General features: G+C 41.9%; 1 protein-coding gene across 3 annotated transcripts in view; it reads right to left on the reverse strand.

Annotated features, from left to right (window-relative positions):
* The window catches only part of ttc28 (tetratricopeptide repeat domain 28), a 125,970-nt gene that overhangs the window by 17,820 nt on the left and 91,206 nt on the right, over positions 1-16,944 (reverse strand). For all 3 annotated transcript variants that reach the window (XM_051411787.1, XM_051411786.1, XM_051411788.1), the window contains 10 exons: positions 6,440-6,636; positions 6,207-6,360; positions 5,934-6,105; positions 5,197-5,365; positions 4,942-5,102; positions 4,364-4,852; positions 2,789-2,981; positions 2,568-2,648; positions 1,975-2,227; positions 608-717 (listed from right to left, as the gene is read on the reverse strand). In XM_051411787.1, the coding sequence (XP_051267747.1) occupies positions 608-717; positions 1,975-2,227; positions 2,568-2,648; positions 2,789-2,981; positions 4,364-4,852; positions 4,942-5,102; positions 5,197-5,365; positions 5,934-6,105; positions 6,207-6,360; positions 6,440-6,636 (1,979 nt within the window). The remainder of the gene's footprint in view (positions 1-607; positions 718-1,974; positions 2,228-2,567; positions 2,649-2,788; positions 2,982-4,363; positions 4,853-4,941; positions 5,103-5,196; positions 5,366-5,933; positions 6,106-6,206; positions 6,361-6,439; positions 6,637-16,944) is intronic.

Raw genomic sequence — 16,944 nt, forward strand, 5'->3', positions numbered from 1 at the left:
TAAGGCGGCATTGAAGTGGCAATGAACTGTGCCTTTTTAATGGGTTGCACTCACAATTCAGTGACAGACAACCGCAGCGATCGAACGCTTTTCCAGGTTTTACTGCAGCTGACAGTTTAAGGCAGGTAACGACTGAATTGAAAATAGGAATACTGAACTAAACATATGCACTATAGTGTGACAAATTTGACAAAACTAAAGACATTTGATGCATATTTTTCTCTTATTTTATTTAGTTTTTATTATTATTTCGGTCTTATGTTTTCACACGTAGTTTTAGTAGTTAGTTTAGTTAACTACAATAACCTTGAATCTGACTGTTTTCTGACGCCTTTAAACACTGTTGGCTCAGAAAACTGCTCCAAAAAAGACTCAGCACTTATTGATTTATGCTGATGACACACTACTCATCTTTTTATGATTTACTCTTTTACAGGCGCTGCGATCTCAGTATGTCGTTCTGTGACGGAGGCAGCTGGTGCCATGCTAAAAATACAGCAATAAATAAATCCCTGATCCTGTCTTCACACTAAACTTTTACAGTAGCTTCTGAAGAAAGTTGAGCTACTGTAGCTGTGAGAGTGCATACACACACGCAGACACACACCTGGTGTTGTGCCTCCTCCAGGTTTCCTCCAGCCCACAGAGACAGGCCCAGGCGGTGGCGTATCTTAGCTTCATCTTCTCTCCGACCCAACTGCTCCGCCAGACGCAGACCTGAGGAGAGGAGGGACAGGCAGACAGAAGGGGAGATCAGACGCTAGCTCCTAGAGGCTGATCTGAAATCATCTCTTTGAAATCACTTTGACGCTCCTGACAAACTGTTGCTGCACCGAAGACAACCTGAACTGAGCCCAGGGCGCTCACACTTGACATTCTTTCTCTCTCTCATTGTTCCTTTTGTCTTTCTGTATTTTTATCACACCGACTCAAATTCAAAGTTTTTATATCTTGCCTTTCAGTTTGTCTCAGATATGTTTCATCTCCCCCGCTGTGCGGGAGCAGACAGTCGCAGCAGGTTGTAATTAGTTCTCATTAAGCTCTCAGATTCAGCAGAATCTCATCAAACATCAAGTTTTGATTTACGCTTCTCTGTCTATTTCTCCCCGTCTGGCCCTGTGATGTTCTGTATCTGTGTTTCTTTCCATCGGTTGGGGAGGTTAATTGGAGGCACTCGTACGAATGCTTCTCCAGCTCCGTCCTCGCTTAAACTCTGAGTCGAATTCCTCGTTGCTTGTTGAGTTAATGATCAATTAAAATCCAGAAGATCTGTGACTAAAGTGACAAACCGTGACTGTGTCTCACAGGCCCGACAGAGCCCGAAGGAGTTCATAAATGAACCCAAAGATCCGTTACATGTTTTTTTACTTTGTCTCAGCCTTAGTTCAAGAGCATGTGTGTGTTTAAGTGTGCTTTTTTTTCATACTTTAGAGAAGAGATTCCAGCCGGATTATTGACAAGCCGTCTGAAGGAAACCACACTCCAGGGTAAACACCCGAGCTCTGATCTTCTATTAGCCTGTGTCAGACTCATGAATACCTTTCATGCTTTGAGATGGTTTCAGAAATAATGTTTCAGAAATGTTGTCAGGCCTAAACAACTCAAACTCTAAATAAGATACCCACATGCAGATCAAAGTGTGTGCTAAGAGCCAGAGCCTCCCTGAATGGAAGCTCTGTGGCTGCAGGGGAAGGTAAAACTGTGACCAACTTTTTCCCTCGCTTTTCATCACAAGTCGAGAGTTTGTTGATACGTCACGTCAAAAACAAGTCCTATCAGACACGTACTGCATGCTGACGCGGGTGGGATTACAGTCCATGCACCTTTTTATCAGCAGCCATTTTCAAATGAAATAGTAGGGTAAACAAAGGGGTTAGCAATGACACTAATAAAGGTTCAGTTCCATTCAGGTAAAGTCAGAGCACTGCTATTGTGCATGTTGGCTCAACGGGAAGCCTAACCTTAGTTTCTTACCTTCCTGTAGGTACATCACAGCCTGTGCATAGTTTTGCAGTGCGTGGTGTGTCCTTCCCAGGCTCCCGTAGGCGAGAGTTTTAGCTATTAGATCGTTGGTCTGTGCTGCCACACTCAGGTGCTGCTCCTGGAAGACCACCGCCCGCTCGTGGTTTCCCAGAGCTTCGTAGGTCAGTCCCAGGTTGCCGTAGCTTCGACCCTGGCTCCTCACACATCCCGTCTGCTCTGCTATATCCAAAGCCCTTTGGTGCCACTGTAACAGCAGAGCTTGGTTACTCAAAGTTTGACATTTTGGAAACGTATTTGCTTTCTTATCTTGTTTGTTTAATTTGTACAAAAACCAAAGTGTAAACATGACAAGCTTCAGTTTTACATTACAAGGTTATTTGCTGGTCTATTTCTTCCTCGAGCCAGGCTAGCTGTTTCCCCTAACTAACTTTATATTTAATGTGCAGTCATGAGAGTGGTATCGGTCTTCTCATATAACTCCCCACAAAAAGGAAAATAAGTGTATTTCACAAAACGTTGGGACTATTTCTTTAAATTACAGCTATGAAATACTGAGTCATGATGTATTATGAATCTGCACAAACCTGTAGCGCTGTCTCGTTGTCTGCCATCAGCTGATAAACGCCTCCAAGTGCATCGCTTGCCTCTGCTTCCAGGGATTTATCCTGACAGTTAAAGCGGGATTTACTACATTTCTCTGTGCATAATGTACTTTCCATATAAAAGGAGATACTTTGTCACACTCAGCAGAGCGAGAAGAGGAATTGGCAGAGGAAACAAGAACCCTGTGCAGGTAAAGCCTTACCGCTGCTGTGCGTGCAATGTTGAGCTGGTGTTCCAGGCAAGAGAGGGCCTGCTCATAGTTGCCTAGCTGGCTGTGCAATGTGCCCAGCTCCCAGTAAGCCTGAGCCTTACCCCCTCCTTCCCCACCCAGCTCATGGGCCACCACCAGCCTCTTCTCAAAGCACACCAATGCCTGCTGGAGACTTCCCATAGACCTGAAGAGGGAGGAGGAGGAGGAGGAGGAGGAGAAGGAAGAAAAGGGGAGGAAAAACAAATTATGTGATCATTTATTTATTTGGTTTGTTCTTGCAAATACTCCAAGCAATGTACCTATAGTATAAAAAAAAACAATACACCTCTATCAAAGCCCTCTTTTTTACCAGAGAGACCCACACAGGCAATTTAAAAAAGCAAACAAGAAAAGCAAATAACTTCATAATAACAGAACATTTTGATTTTGCGCTGTAAAAAACAGATCTGTATCCTCCGAGAGAAAGAGTAAAAGAAGAAAAATCTACAAAGGTTGTGTTCATTGGGATAAATCAGTGACACTCATTTAAATCTTATTCACACTCCAGAGAGCAGAAACAGACTACAACAGATGGATAAAGGAAACCCATCATTAAGCCTTGTTCTTCCATCGGTGAACATTATTTGTATGAGAAGAGGCCAATGTGGGGATATACTCTCTGTACTCGCCACCCCTGCTGCTTGGTACTATCATTACTGTAACTGAATGTTGATTATTTTCATTATTGTTACGACTCTAATTTAAAATGTGTATAGTGTATGCTTGAGGCAAGAAAAGCTCCTTTGAGATTCTTGCACGAGTGCTGTCCTGTATTGAGAGGGCATATCCAAACTAATGAGAACATAAATATATACATGACATAAATATTAAAACAAAAGTAAACTAAAGTCTACAGCAGTGAATGAGTGGCTGCGAGGAACAATAACAGAAAAACGCACTCTAACATGGGAATTTAAATCACGTTTTTCTCCTTGCTTGCTGTAGTCTAGCCTGTGATTGAGTATATAATCCAGTTTCCATGTTCAGAATTAATTTTAAAAAGCTGTAATATATGCAAATCATGTGCTACAGCTGTCATAAAAGAAATGAAGAGGAACATTGAAAATACAAATTAAGTTAAATTGACATTTTGGGAAATGTAATTTTCTTCCTTGCCGGGAGACTGACACCACTTTTATGTCTATATTCGGTATGAGTCGGCTAGCTTAGCTTAGCATAAACAGCTAGCCTGGCTCTGTCCAAAGGCAAAAAAATCTGCCTACAACTATAAAGCTCATTAATTCATATGTCATATGTACTTTGTGGCATTTAACCACAACTTGTTGTTTTTACACTTTCATGGACCTAAAAATGAGATAGGACGTGTTGAGCTTTAGAGGTGCCAGCTCTTTCTCCCTGTTTCCAGTCTTTATGCTAGGCTAAGCTAAGCACCAGCTGGCTCTAGAGTCCCATTCACTGTACAGAGTGAGTGGGATTCATCTTCTTAACCGTGGTGTAGTTTATTTATAGTCTAACGTTGTCCAGTGTTCATTTGTGAAGCTCATCTTTAAGCTTTACTGTGCTCACCTGTGTGCATTGCCGAGTCCCCTGTAGGCTTTCTCCTGGTCCTGGACGTGGTTGAGACTCTGAGCCACCGTCAGGTACTTCTCGTAGTACTGAATAGCCTCCTCATAGTCTCCCAGAGCATCATAGCAGTCTGCCAGGTTCCCATAGGCCCTACCTCTGTCCAGCATACTCTCAGTCCCATTCAACTGCTGCAGCATGGCCAACTGCTGCTCAAAATAGCCGATAGCTTCCTCAAACACCCCCATGTTCATTTTGGTGATGCCCATGTTGCCGTGGACCTGGGCCTCCAGGCGGGCATCCCTGAGTCCCTGCGCCAGTCCCAGCTGGGCCTCATAACACTGGAAGGTTGTAGCGTAGTCTCCCAGGGCCATATGTACCGCTGCCAGGTGGCCAAGGGCGCGGCACTCCCCCTGCTGATCACCTAGATCCTTGCGGACGGTAAGTTCCTGGCTGTGGAAGGACAAGGCTGTATCCAGCTGGCGGAGCAGCCTGAAAGCGTGAGTAAAAGGTGAGATGAGCGGTAACAGAAGAAGAATCAAGGAAAGCAGAAAAATCCCACAGTTGAAAACCTTTATTACCGGTGAGCTGATCCAAGTGCAGAGTATGCGTCAGCCTCCATCTTCTGATCTTTGACCTTCTGAGCCAGAGTTAACTGCTGCTGGTAGAACCTCACAGCTCCAGGAAGATCACCCCGACACACACACACATCCCCCAGGTTCCCAAAGGCCCGGAAAACTGCCTGCAGACAAATATAACCACATGGACGCTGATTAACAACCATTCCCTGTGTGAAGGATACAGTTTATCGAGTGAACACAGTAGTGGTAGGTGACCTGTGTGTTATCCAAGGCTTGTGCTAGAGAGAGCAGGTATCTCTGACACTCCTCTGCTTTGTTGTACTCCCCAAGTGCTTTGTGGGCCAGACCAAGGTTACAGTAGGCTTTTGCCTGGGCTAATTTATCTTGGAGGTCCTTAGCCAAGGCCAGGTCCTGCTCATAATACCTAGGAAATGGATGAAAAATACAAAGCATGCCTTTGTCATTTACACTTTATACCAAATGTAATATAGTAAATGTTTCATTAACAGAACACAAGAATGTGCATTTATGTGCACATACACTTTTATATACAACATAGTAAATGTATGCATTCATTCATGGCATAAACCCCTCATTTATAGTGTCTTTAAAGTTGGAAAACCCCTCTTATTCCACAGTGTGACACTATCACATAAAGTATATGAGCTTGTTCCAGCTCTTCACTGAAACAATATGATGGGAACTCTGAGGGAAATAGTCAAACCCCAAGACTCAATGACTGCATCATTCAATCAAATGGAAACATTTAAGATGCCTAGTCCCAAAGTTCATCCTGATACATTTGGTATCTTTGGAAAGTTTGGACTCCCCACTATAATTTAAAATAGTCCTAAGGGTCTGTAATGACTCACCCACTGGCAGGACAGTGAGGTTAAAGAGGTGTTAAACAAAGAAGACAAGTAATTTCTCTTTAAAAAACATTTTCCCGTGACATAAAGTTTGTGTTTTATGAGATTAATTTAGTCTCTGACCTGACAGCGTCTCGGTACTGTCCAAGGCAGTAATGAGCGTAGCCGAGGTTGTGGCAAACCTTGCCTTCTCCCTCCAGGTCCTGCAAGCCTGGTGCCAGAGCCAGGTACTGCTGGTAGTACGGCAGGGCCTGAGCGTATTCACCTCTCCAACTATGGAAGTTGCCCAAGTTTGCTGCAAAAAGGAAGATTAGAAGATTACATATAATTTCTCAATCAATTTGAAAACGTCCTTGCTATTCTGTCCTCGATACGTCTCTCCATTGTCTAGCTTGCCTAGTGCTCTTGCTTCGCTTTGAGTGTCTCGGAGCTCTCGTGCGATGCTCAAGTGGTGAAGGTAGTGCTGTAGAGCTCGGTCGTGAGCACCCAGAGCCTGGTAGGCCACAGCTAGGTTACCATGTGTGGAGGCCTGGGATGGACGATCATTCACCTGGAACAAAAAGAGATTTCACATGTCTGTTTTCAACACGAGTGTCTACGTGTTGCTTGTGAAGAGTTCGAGAATTCACCTCCAGAGAGATCTGTAGTTCTTGTCGGTGGTACCGGACAGCTTGGTCATAGATGCCAAGTGCGTGATAGGCGTTGCCCATGTTACCATAGGCCCTCCCCTGGGCAGCGTAATCACTCAGCTCCTGGGCGAAGGACAGGTGGGCTTTGTGGAGCTTCAGTGCTGTCTCGTACTCCCCCTTCATCTGATGTATGATGCCTGAGGTGGAGGTAAGAAGACGGAAGATACAGCTTGTTTGTTAAAAGTAACGAAACCTAAATTAAGATGTCTTTCAGCAACTTTAAAATATTTTAACATGAGTTCCTTTTTAGATCTAAGCTGAGTGATAAGCAGAGTTACTTCAAGTCTTCTGAGACATGTCCAAGTCAATTCTTAAGTCATCTGACAAATCTAATCAAGTCTCAAGTCATCTGGGACAACTCCGAGTTAGGTCTTAAGTCCACCAGCAGAGCAGTTCTAGTCTTGGGAAAGTACATGTTGAGTCACAAGGCATTTAAGACAAGTCAAGTCTCAAGTCAACAAATAAATTAAAGTCCTTTGAGGCAAGTGAAATCAAGTCTCTAGTCGATTGAGGCGAGTCAAAGTCAAGTTTCAAATAATCTGAGATAAATCAAACCATGTCACCATTTGCAAAGTCAAATCAAGTCTGAAGTCATTTTAAACAGGTCCAATCAAATCTCTGTCAGAAAATATGTTTTAACATATTTTGGTCAAGTCAAGCATGGTCCAGGTCAAGGTCAAGGTTTAGGTCTGTCAGTAGAGGTTTAAAGTCTTTTGAGGCATGCCAAAGTCAAATCATAAGTAATTTGAGGAAAATCTAATCAACTCTCAAGTAATCTGAGGCAACTCATTCAGGTCTAAAGTCTATCAGGAGTGCAGTTTTAGTCTTGGGCAAGTATTTGTAGAGTCAAAATTAAGTTTTGTGTAATTTAAGTCCAAGTCAACAAATAAGTTAAAGTCCTTTGAGGCAAGTCTCAAGTCAATTGAGGAAAATTCAAGTTAAGTTTAATGTAATTTGAGACATCTCATGATGTCATGACATAAGTCATTTGCAATGTCAAACCAAGTCTCAAGTAATTGAGAAGTCCAAGTTGAATCTTAGTGTCTGAGTGTTCAATCAAGTATGAAATCATTGGAGGAAAGTCTTAGTCAAGTTTCTAGCAATTTGACAGAAGTCTAAAGTCAGTAAGCAGACCCTTATAATGTGGATTTTATCAGGGCAAATCTCAGTATAGTCAAGCCATTAGGGAGTCAGGTCTAAACATAGTCAGGCAAGTCCAAGTCAAGTCTCAAGTTGTCATTTCGGTGACTTAAGTTTGACTTGCGTCCAAATCTCAAATCGACATCTCTGCTGATCAGTTCATCCAACACTGATTTGATTAGTGGTGAACATCAAACAGAGCTTGCTGCACATGCAGCACAAGTCATGGATGGTAAATTGTCAAAATGATGCAGAAGATATAAATACAAATGAGCAAAGAAAACATATTTTGTGTGTGTGTGTGTGTGTGTGTGTGTGTGTGTGTGTGTGTGTGTGTGATGTGAACACATGTGTGCATGCTCTTCCGAACCCTGAAAAAGATATCAGTGCAGAGCAGTAAATTATTAAAAAGCTACAGCGGGAAAATTCAACAAATCTAATAATATCTGCTGCTATGGATCTTCAAACTTCATTACTGCATATGCAGAAATCCAGAGGAGAGTCACAGAGACTCCGTCTGTCTCTGTCCAGGGAAAACGAAGTGGAAAACTTCTGTCCCAGTGGCCTTTCCCAATTCTTGTCTAATGATGTGTGTGTTCCCTACTATCAGCAACCCAGATTACAGAGCCAAAGTAGACACACGTTGGAGGAGAGGATGCAAGTAAAGGAAGAAGCTTGGGACATGAGAGAGAAAGACAGAGAAAGAGGAGGGGAAGGCAATTGCTGCAGGAACACAGAGGGATTTCAGAAGAAACGTATCAAAGATAGAGAGTGCTTGTTCCTGCACAAGCAGGTGAAACACAAGACTCTTAAAAACATATGAAAAGCTCATATCTGAGACCTGTGTGTCCTGGATGGGGTTATCTGCAACCTTTATCTTCCCTCTTGCTGTTATTGTGTTTACATGCACGCTAATAACTTGATTATAGCCACATTGAGGCAAAACTGTGATTAATCCAACTCTCATGTAAACACCATAACTGGGTTATCTCAGTCTAATTAAGGTCCAAATCAGAGCAAACATAACTAGATTAACAGGATTGGTTTACACGTCTACCTTTCAAATTACTGTTGCTAATATACACCTTTTCAGTCTGATTTCTTCTCACTGTGTTCTGAACCTGTGCCAGAAAGGTCCTGGAGGGGAAAACTGCACCAAAAAGCAGTAATATGAATAATATACACTGGTCTGGCTATAAACAAACAGCAATGCATTTGACTTATATTCTGCTGATAATGTTACTATTACTGTGCATGTTTTAGGACATTAAGCCAATTAACTGTCAGCTACTGTTGCTACACCTGTCAAGCTTTCCATGCTAGCACAGATTAATAATATCGACTGTTTTTTGGGTTTTTTTTTTAACACTTAACACTCAAAATTTGTAGTAATTTATGAAACAATGAGCTTTCAGACAAAGCTAGTTTTTGTTGGCTAAAATAGTGAAAAAAAAGATTTTATATATATATATATAATAGCTAATTATTGTTAACTCTATGATTTGGTTGAAAACGATGTCTCTGGCTGACAGAAGTTTCCAACTAATTGGTTTAAAACCATGTTTTAAAACCAGGTCTTGATTATTCAAGATCTGTTTACCTGTTTATGCTAATTTATCTTGTTCATAATCCTGTTTGAATGCATAAATAAAAATATAACTGGACAGTAAAACAGAGGTTAGAAATTCACTTTATTGAACTAAATCTGATGGCTGAGACCATACATATCAAATACATGTTATTTCATTGGTAAAGATAGAGGAGGAGGGCAGATGAGAGCGGGGTTACGAGAGGGGAAACAGGGATATGGGGGGTGTCGAGACACCAGATGGAAGAGGTTACATGTGGCTTTCATGTCAGACTGTGTAGAGAGAGAGAGAGAGAGAGAGAGAGAGAGAGAGAGAGAGAGAGAGAGAGACTCGGGACAGAGACTGTGGTCTGATTCACAGACTGTTAACTGTGAGTCCTTGGCACATTTCCAGCTCTGTTGTGCTACTTTAAATGGGGCGGATGATATTGTATATTTTTGTTATTGTCAGCAAATCCCATGAAAATACCAAAACCAACAGTGAATTGATTCTATTAACGAGGATATTGTCTCTGTATCCAAAAGCCTCTATTGTTGTCAAAAATTATTAAAAACACATCAATGAGCCACACTGGGCGACGTGTCCCTTCATTCACCATGAACACACACACTGTAGTTTATTTTGACTCAAGCACACATACACCGTCCTGCTGCCCCAAATACACACTAGAGCTGTGGTTCCCAACCTTTGTCCTTCCCAGGAAACTGACAACCCCTGACTAGGTGACATATTTTATGGATATTTCATATTATATTCAAACCTGTACAATTAAACTGAATAGTAACAACAAGAAGTTTGTGTTAAAACATGATTTGGATGAATTTTGAGCAGATTAATTCCTGTTGAGGGAACTTTTTTATATAATTCTCTGACTGTATTAGGTATCTTTTATAATTTTGAACAATCATACAGACTTAATGGGCTTGGCCATTGTTCTATTAGACAATTTACTAGCAATTTACTTCTTCACAGATTTTACCCAGATGCTGAGGTATAGGCCAACTGTGTATATTTTTTACGTTTTCTAGCACGCCTTAATATCAAGAAGGCCTCACAACCCCCTATGAGGTTTTGGCGACCACTAGTGGGGGTCTAGACCCCTAGATTGGAAACCACTGCACTAGAGCACCAAATGCGGATTAATCTGCCGCTGAAAATAGTCCCTAAGAAAATTCCTTCTGTTTGAGTAACATGTGCTACATGTACACTACATAATTGTGATCTGTGTTGAACCTGGAACCAAAAGTGATCAGACAGGGTAGGGAAATCAGAAAGTACTGAGCGACCAAATAAAACATTGTTGATTGAAAAAAATAAAAATAAATCAAGCCTTATACGTTCTGTTTTCTCAAGATTCAATCATTGTGAAACTGTGCACATGCACAAGCTTGGTTTCCACACCCACGATTAGCGATATATCGACGTAGACACCCGTTGAACAAAGGTTTACTAACAAATACCTCTGTCTGCTCCACCGGTCTTCAGACACAGAGACCACAACAACAGCACGATTTCCCTGAATGTTTGTAATGTATTGACGGAGTCCTCTAAAGAAATCAGAGCAGCCATCCTTATACAGAACCATCACACATGCTTTGGTTATTTATAGCACCCATACTTGCATGAATTCAATATTTCATCAGAAATGTACCTGCGAACCGCCATCATCTGTGATGTCTCATCATCATCGCCATCAAGCTTCAGAAAGGTAATCAATGAGGGATTAGTTTGCAGAGCGCTTCACAATGACGGCACAACAGAGAAAAGCATAAACACGGAGAAATAAAACCGATGTTGAATTTGAATGAACAAAAGAATAATAAAACTGGGCGCACAAAAGCAATTAATTAAAATCAAATTAATAGTTGCATCTTTAATTGGCGCATGGGTGTGCCAATGTAAAAAAGTCATTCATGCTTGAAACTGGTTAACAAACAATAACAATAATAGTGATGCATATTTGATTCTGCATGAGGTGCACACATTATCACACTACCAATACCAATGTATGTACACTGCAAAACACTCCTAGAAACAAGCCAAATATTCTTTAATACAATAAAATGTTCTTGTATTGAGCAAAAGAAAATCTTCCAATGGGGTTCGACAATTTTGCTTGGCTAGAATTTTTAACTAGTATGAAAATCTAGCTACTGAAAGAGGATGGGTGATGGGCCTTAAAATGAGCAACTCTGCAAATTTAAGCAAGTTTTACTCGTTACGAGCAATGACAACTCAATTATTCAAGACAGACCTTCTTAAAATGAGTATTTTGGTCACTTTATTGAGCTGAAACAGATTTAAGAATCTGTACCTTAATCCAACAATTAGCAAACAAAATAAGACAATAAGACACAATTTCTTCAAACAGCATGATAAAAATAAGTGACTTTGTCCTAAATTAAGGGAAGATTCTATTCTATACTAGGATATTATGTAAACCATCGTTATTACTGATTAAATCCAGCCCAATGTTAGCTGTAATACCTTATTAAGACACAGACATATTTTCTTAAAACCAGGTTAGTTTTCTAATGCAGAACACGCCTGACAAGATTATTTTTCTTTTCAGACAGAAAATAAGATTCATTTGCCAGAAAATTCCAGATTTTTGCAGTGTATAACACATGGTCTATGCATGTTTTTGTGTTTGCTGCTTCTGAAGTCAGACAGTTATTGAGTCAAGAGGGTAGAAGCAAGCAGAAAAAAATGCAATGACACTCAGCACACTGTTTTTGGACTCTTAAGCTCTGTCTCTAATATGTGGGAAGCAGGGTTACGTGAAGAAGAGGAGGAGGTTGCTGATAAGGAAAGGGAGACCTCGTTCTTCGGGGTCTCGCGCTAAGAGGATTACAGAGCAGCCTGCAGAGTTGGCTGGAATAGCTGGTTACACTTACACCCCTCCTCTTAAACTCTGCTAACACGGACGTGAGCATGTGCAGACACACAATCTCCCTAAAGGCAAAACCCACACTGCTCCCAGGGTGCCAGCTATCTGTAGATATTCTGCAGGGCGGTGGGATTCCCTCTTGACGTGGAGGAGGGGGGGGGCACAGTGTGAAGGGAACAGAGCCGTGAGGATTAGAGGTGTGGAAAATGAGGTGAGATCTGATGACAGGGTATTCGGCTGAGACAGCAGAGAGCGATTAGAGGAGGGGAGTGGTGATCTGAGGTCCCCCTTTTGCCACAGTGGGATGGAAAAGGCTCTGTCATCAGTGAACCACGTTGGGTGTGGCCAACCCGAGCCACATGCATCTCTGGTTTTTGTCATATTTTGTTGTCTTTTTTTTAAATAGGGTCCAGTGTGTAACATTTAGGAGGATCTTTTGGCAGAACTGGATACGTTTTCATTAGTGTATCATCACCTGAAAATAAGAATTGTTGTGTGTTTGTTACTTTCTATGGAGTCGGCCATGTTGAACCGCCATGTTTTCTACAGTAACCCAGAATGGACAAACCAAACACTGGCTCAATACAGCACTTTTCACATTTTTACAGAGTTTCGCAGCCGCAACAGTTTCTCCTTTGTGCTCCGTTGAGTCAAAGGGTTTCAGTTGGTTGCAATCTGAAATCTCACCACTAGATGGCACTAAATCCTGCACAGTGGTCCTTTAAAGAGGAGAGGAGGAGAGGAGAGGAGGATAGGTGGAAAGGAGAAGAAAGGAGGAGGAAACAAAGTAGGAAAGGAGAAGAGGAAAAGAGGTAACAAGGGAGGAGCAGCGGATAGGAGGAAACAATAGAAGAGAGGAGGAGAAAAGGGTTGACAGCAGAGAAGGAGGAGAGGAAACGAGAGAAGTGGAGAAAGGAGAAGAGGAAACAAGTGAGAGGTGGAAAGGAGGAGGAAACAAAAGAGGAGAGGAGAATGAAGGGTTGTCAAGTCAGCATTCAGGGAAAAGTATCATCCATAAATAATGATCTGAATCATTGATCTGATCCACAGACTGTAGCTCGTCTGTCAGCTACTTCAGCCCATTAGTCACACATCAAAGATCTACTGTGTGCTTGACTTCTGATCATTTCACATTAACAGTGAGTGAACGCTGTATTCTGCAGTGACACACACTGAGGATGCCGCCTGACAAACAGACGTCTTCATTTTCTGATTGTACCTGATGCTGAAGACTGTCAGAGTGACTGAAGCAACGCTCATATTACCTGTGTAATGCAGCACACGCACACACACACACACACACACACACACACACACACACACACACACACACACACACACACACACACAGAGTGGTGAGTTGTCCACTCAGCGGTGGAGTCGGGTTCACCGGCTCTCCGATATCACTGTGGCCGCAGAAAACAAAACCCGGTTAATAAAACATGAGTGCTGATTGGCCAGAGAGGCACTGCTGCGGTCATGTGATAGGGCGCCAAACGGCAGATAAGGTGACGGGAGAGCAGGACCATCACATGATCTACTGTCCAGCTCTGCTCCACCATTTAAGTTGTAGCATCTACATGTTTCACACAGCTACTATTTCACTCAAACAGTATTTCAAATGCAGTGGTGGAAGACGTACTCATCATTTACTTAAAGGGACAGTTCACACCAAAATCAAAAATACATTATATTGTACTTCTGAGCGATGATACGTAGAAAGAGAGAGAATAATTTAATGTTTGGTTTGGCGGTTCATGGTGGCAAAATGTTGGACCTTTAAGTAAAAATAGCAACACCATTAATGTAGAAATACTCTGTTACAAGTAAAAGTTCAAAAGGTTGTAGAATCTAAATATAATTAAAGTACAGAAACCATCAGTAAAAGTAAATAAGTAAAGTACTTGAGTAAATGTACTTAATTACTTTCCACCACAGCTCAAATGTGAGCTGAAGAGTCCATTGTCTGTGAGCTCGATGCTGCTGATCGATGCAGACTGAGTCCAGGACAAGGGTCCAGTCAGTGTATCGAGTCTCTGTGGCGACAGCAGCGACAGCAGCGACAGAGCAGGTCGACGGTTAACAAGAACCACACTGGAGCTTTTCCATCAGCTGGAATAATAAGACTTCTGCATCTGTTAGTTAAACAGCTTTTCAGGGGAAATTGTTTTCATCTTTTAATCTAAAATTGCATCACATCTTCCACTTTTTGGAAAACGAAATTCACACAGAAAACAATAAAAGACAAGTCAGTGTTTACTTTGAAGTTTGCAAAGGGCAGATGTTCGGTTTCAGGAGTGAGGAAGGACGCAGTGGTGCCATTTCCTGCTTTTAAAAACATTTCACAAAAGAACCTAACAAATAACAAATATAGAATGATGAAAACTGGCTTTTTGTAATCATGTAAATAGTAAATAGCACTGTTATTAATGCATTAACCCAATGCATTAGTTTCCTCTATCAGGGTTTCCAAGTTCAATTTAAGACCTTTTAATAACACACAAAATGCAATGTAATACCTGTTAGTATGATAGAAAATATATCACATGTTTCCAGTGCTACCCAGCTCTACAAAACTATAATTCCAAATAATCAAATTAATTAAATCTATTAAAACCGGGGCTGAATGCTGAATTATGGGCCCCCCTATAGGTAGTGGAGCCATTGCCTGGGCCCCCTGGGTGCTTATAGTGTGAGCTTGGGCCCTCCAGATCTCTCAGTGCTTACAGTGTGCGGGCCCCCAGACTCCCTTGGTGTTTAAAATTAAAGATGACCGCAAGAGACCTTCAGTGCTTAGAGTATGAGGGCCCCCAGGCCACTCAGTGCGGCCCCCAGGCCACTCAGTGCAGCCCTTGCATACATCGAACGTAACCACTGGGCCCCTTGGTACATCATTTTGTAACAGTATAAAATAAAGACATATGCCCAGGGGCCTTGTGGGAACATGATCCAGCCCTGGCCTGGACAAGTCAATTAAATATAATTAATTTATTTAAGTTTATTTAAATTTTTGTTAAAACTGACACTGACGCCTATTGATGAGCTTCCTGCAACTGTAACTGCACTGATCAATGAGCACTGGCTTTCACTGTCTTTGATTGATCCTTTACCCTTAAAATATGCAGAGGAGAGGTGGGAGTTCTTGTGGCCCCGACATCAAATCAGACAGGAGAGCCTGTATGTAACCTGTGAGCCAAAACCCAGGGGCAAAAAACAAAACAAAGCGGGCAATCGCTCACTCCCTGCTGCTCCTAAAGCTCGTTGATGTGCTCACAGGCTGGACTCAGATTAATGAATCAATGTTTTTTTATCAACTCTTCTCTTCTATCATGTGGATTTTGGCAGCTGGACAGTCGGAGGGCGACTTTTAGAGAGCTTTTAGTGATGAAATCAAACTGAAACTGAACAAAAATAGAATTTTTACCCTCCTTCTTTTCTGTTGGCAAACTTTGTGCGGTGAAATTCCATCCTCAGTGAAACAGATGTTGTTGTCTATAATAAAGTTTGAGTGCACAAACAGGTAGTTGGTGTCCCATGTGGTGTTTATTATTATATCCACTGTGTTTGTGGTTATTTTAGCCATCATGCTGCATTTTTATTAAACAACAAACTGTCAGCTTAGATCACGGATTGAACTGAATATGAACCAGTAATTTAAAAAGCTGCAGTCGACTCTTTTCTTCTTTTATTCAGTGTTTTTTTGTGATGTTTATTCTCCTCTGCGATGCACTGAAGAAGAAATCCGCCGCCCTACTCATACTTGTTGTCATCTATCCTCTCGGGTGACACTGCAGCTTGAATATAGTCATTCTGCCACGTTTGTCCTCTCCTTATCATTATTACTTTTAGAACTAATAATGTGCAACACCTGCTCAAAGTGGTCCCTCATACCTGAAACTACTTCCTGTTGGTGATCCTGCCCCTCCTCTTCGTGGTTGACTGGCTGGGGTCAGGTATAAATGTCACTCTGTCTAGATTAAATTACACATAAAGAGGCACTCGGGCTTAGTACAAACTGAAATGAATATTACTGACCGGACTCTTGAGGTCTACACAGTTGCAGTAGTGGAATACATGCCCCCGGATGTTCGTAGTAGGGCTCGGACTCATGACCTTGCTACTGTCCTGTGTAACTTCTGCTAAGATTTGATACTATTACAGTTCTACAGGGCTGTAGAGATGTTTTTTCTATTGTTTCTGACTTGTCTTCAACTCGTTGGTATTTGCACTCGGACCTGTCTCGGACTTGGACATTGGGAAATAGTCATTGCAGTAACAGAATCTGGATCCATATCTGATCAGCACTGCCTAGTTTGACCGTTTGATCTGAGTTTGGTGCGTTGAGCTGGACGGACTCACTGAGAATGAGCCGTCAATCACAAGGTAGCCCTGCCCTAAAGCATGCCCTGCTTTATGGTCTGTTTTACTCTAAATGGGACCCTCAGTTACTAAATGAACAGCATGCTGTATGGAAGAAGACTGAAACCAGAGACTGAGACCAGAAACTCATCAGGAAACTGTTTACTGAGCTCATAAATCGACTGAGAAGTCGGCTCATTTCTCCATAAGACTATCAGACATTATTTTGCAGCCCATGGAGCTGCCACTTGCTGGCAATTAGAAAGAATGCAGGTTTAAGACACTTCAGCATTGGCTTCACTTCACAGACCTCTCTGAAGCTCTGACCACTATATATACTGTCAATTGTTGGTCCAACCAGTCCTGCCTGTGTCTTTGTTCCCAGGGTCCTAAGTCCCCTAACACCCTAACTCTGAGCCCAGATCTGGGGAACAAACCCATGTCAGTAGTCACTATGTTAGATTTTT

This window comes from Dicentrarchus labrax, unplaced genomic scaffold (assembly GCF_905237075.1).
Source record: "Dicentrarchus labrax unplaced genomic scaffold, dlabrax2021, whole genome shotgun sequence".
NCBI classification, from domain to species: domain Eukaryota; kingdom Metazoa; phylum Chordata; class Actinopteri; family Moronidae; genus Dicentrarchus; species Dicentrarchus labrax.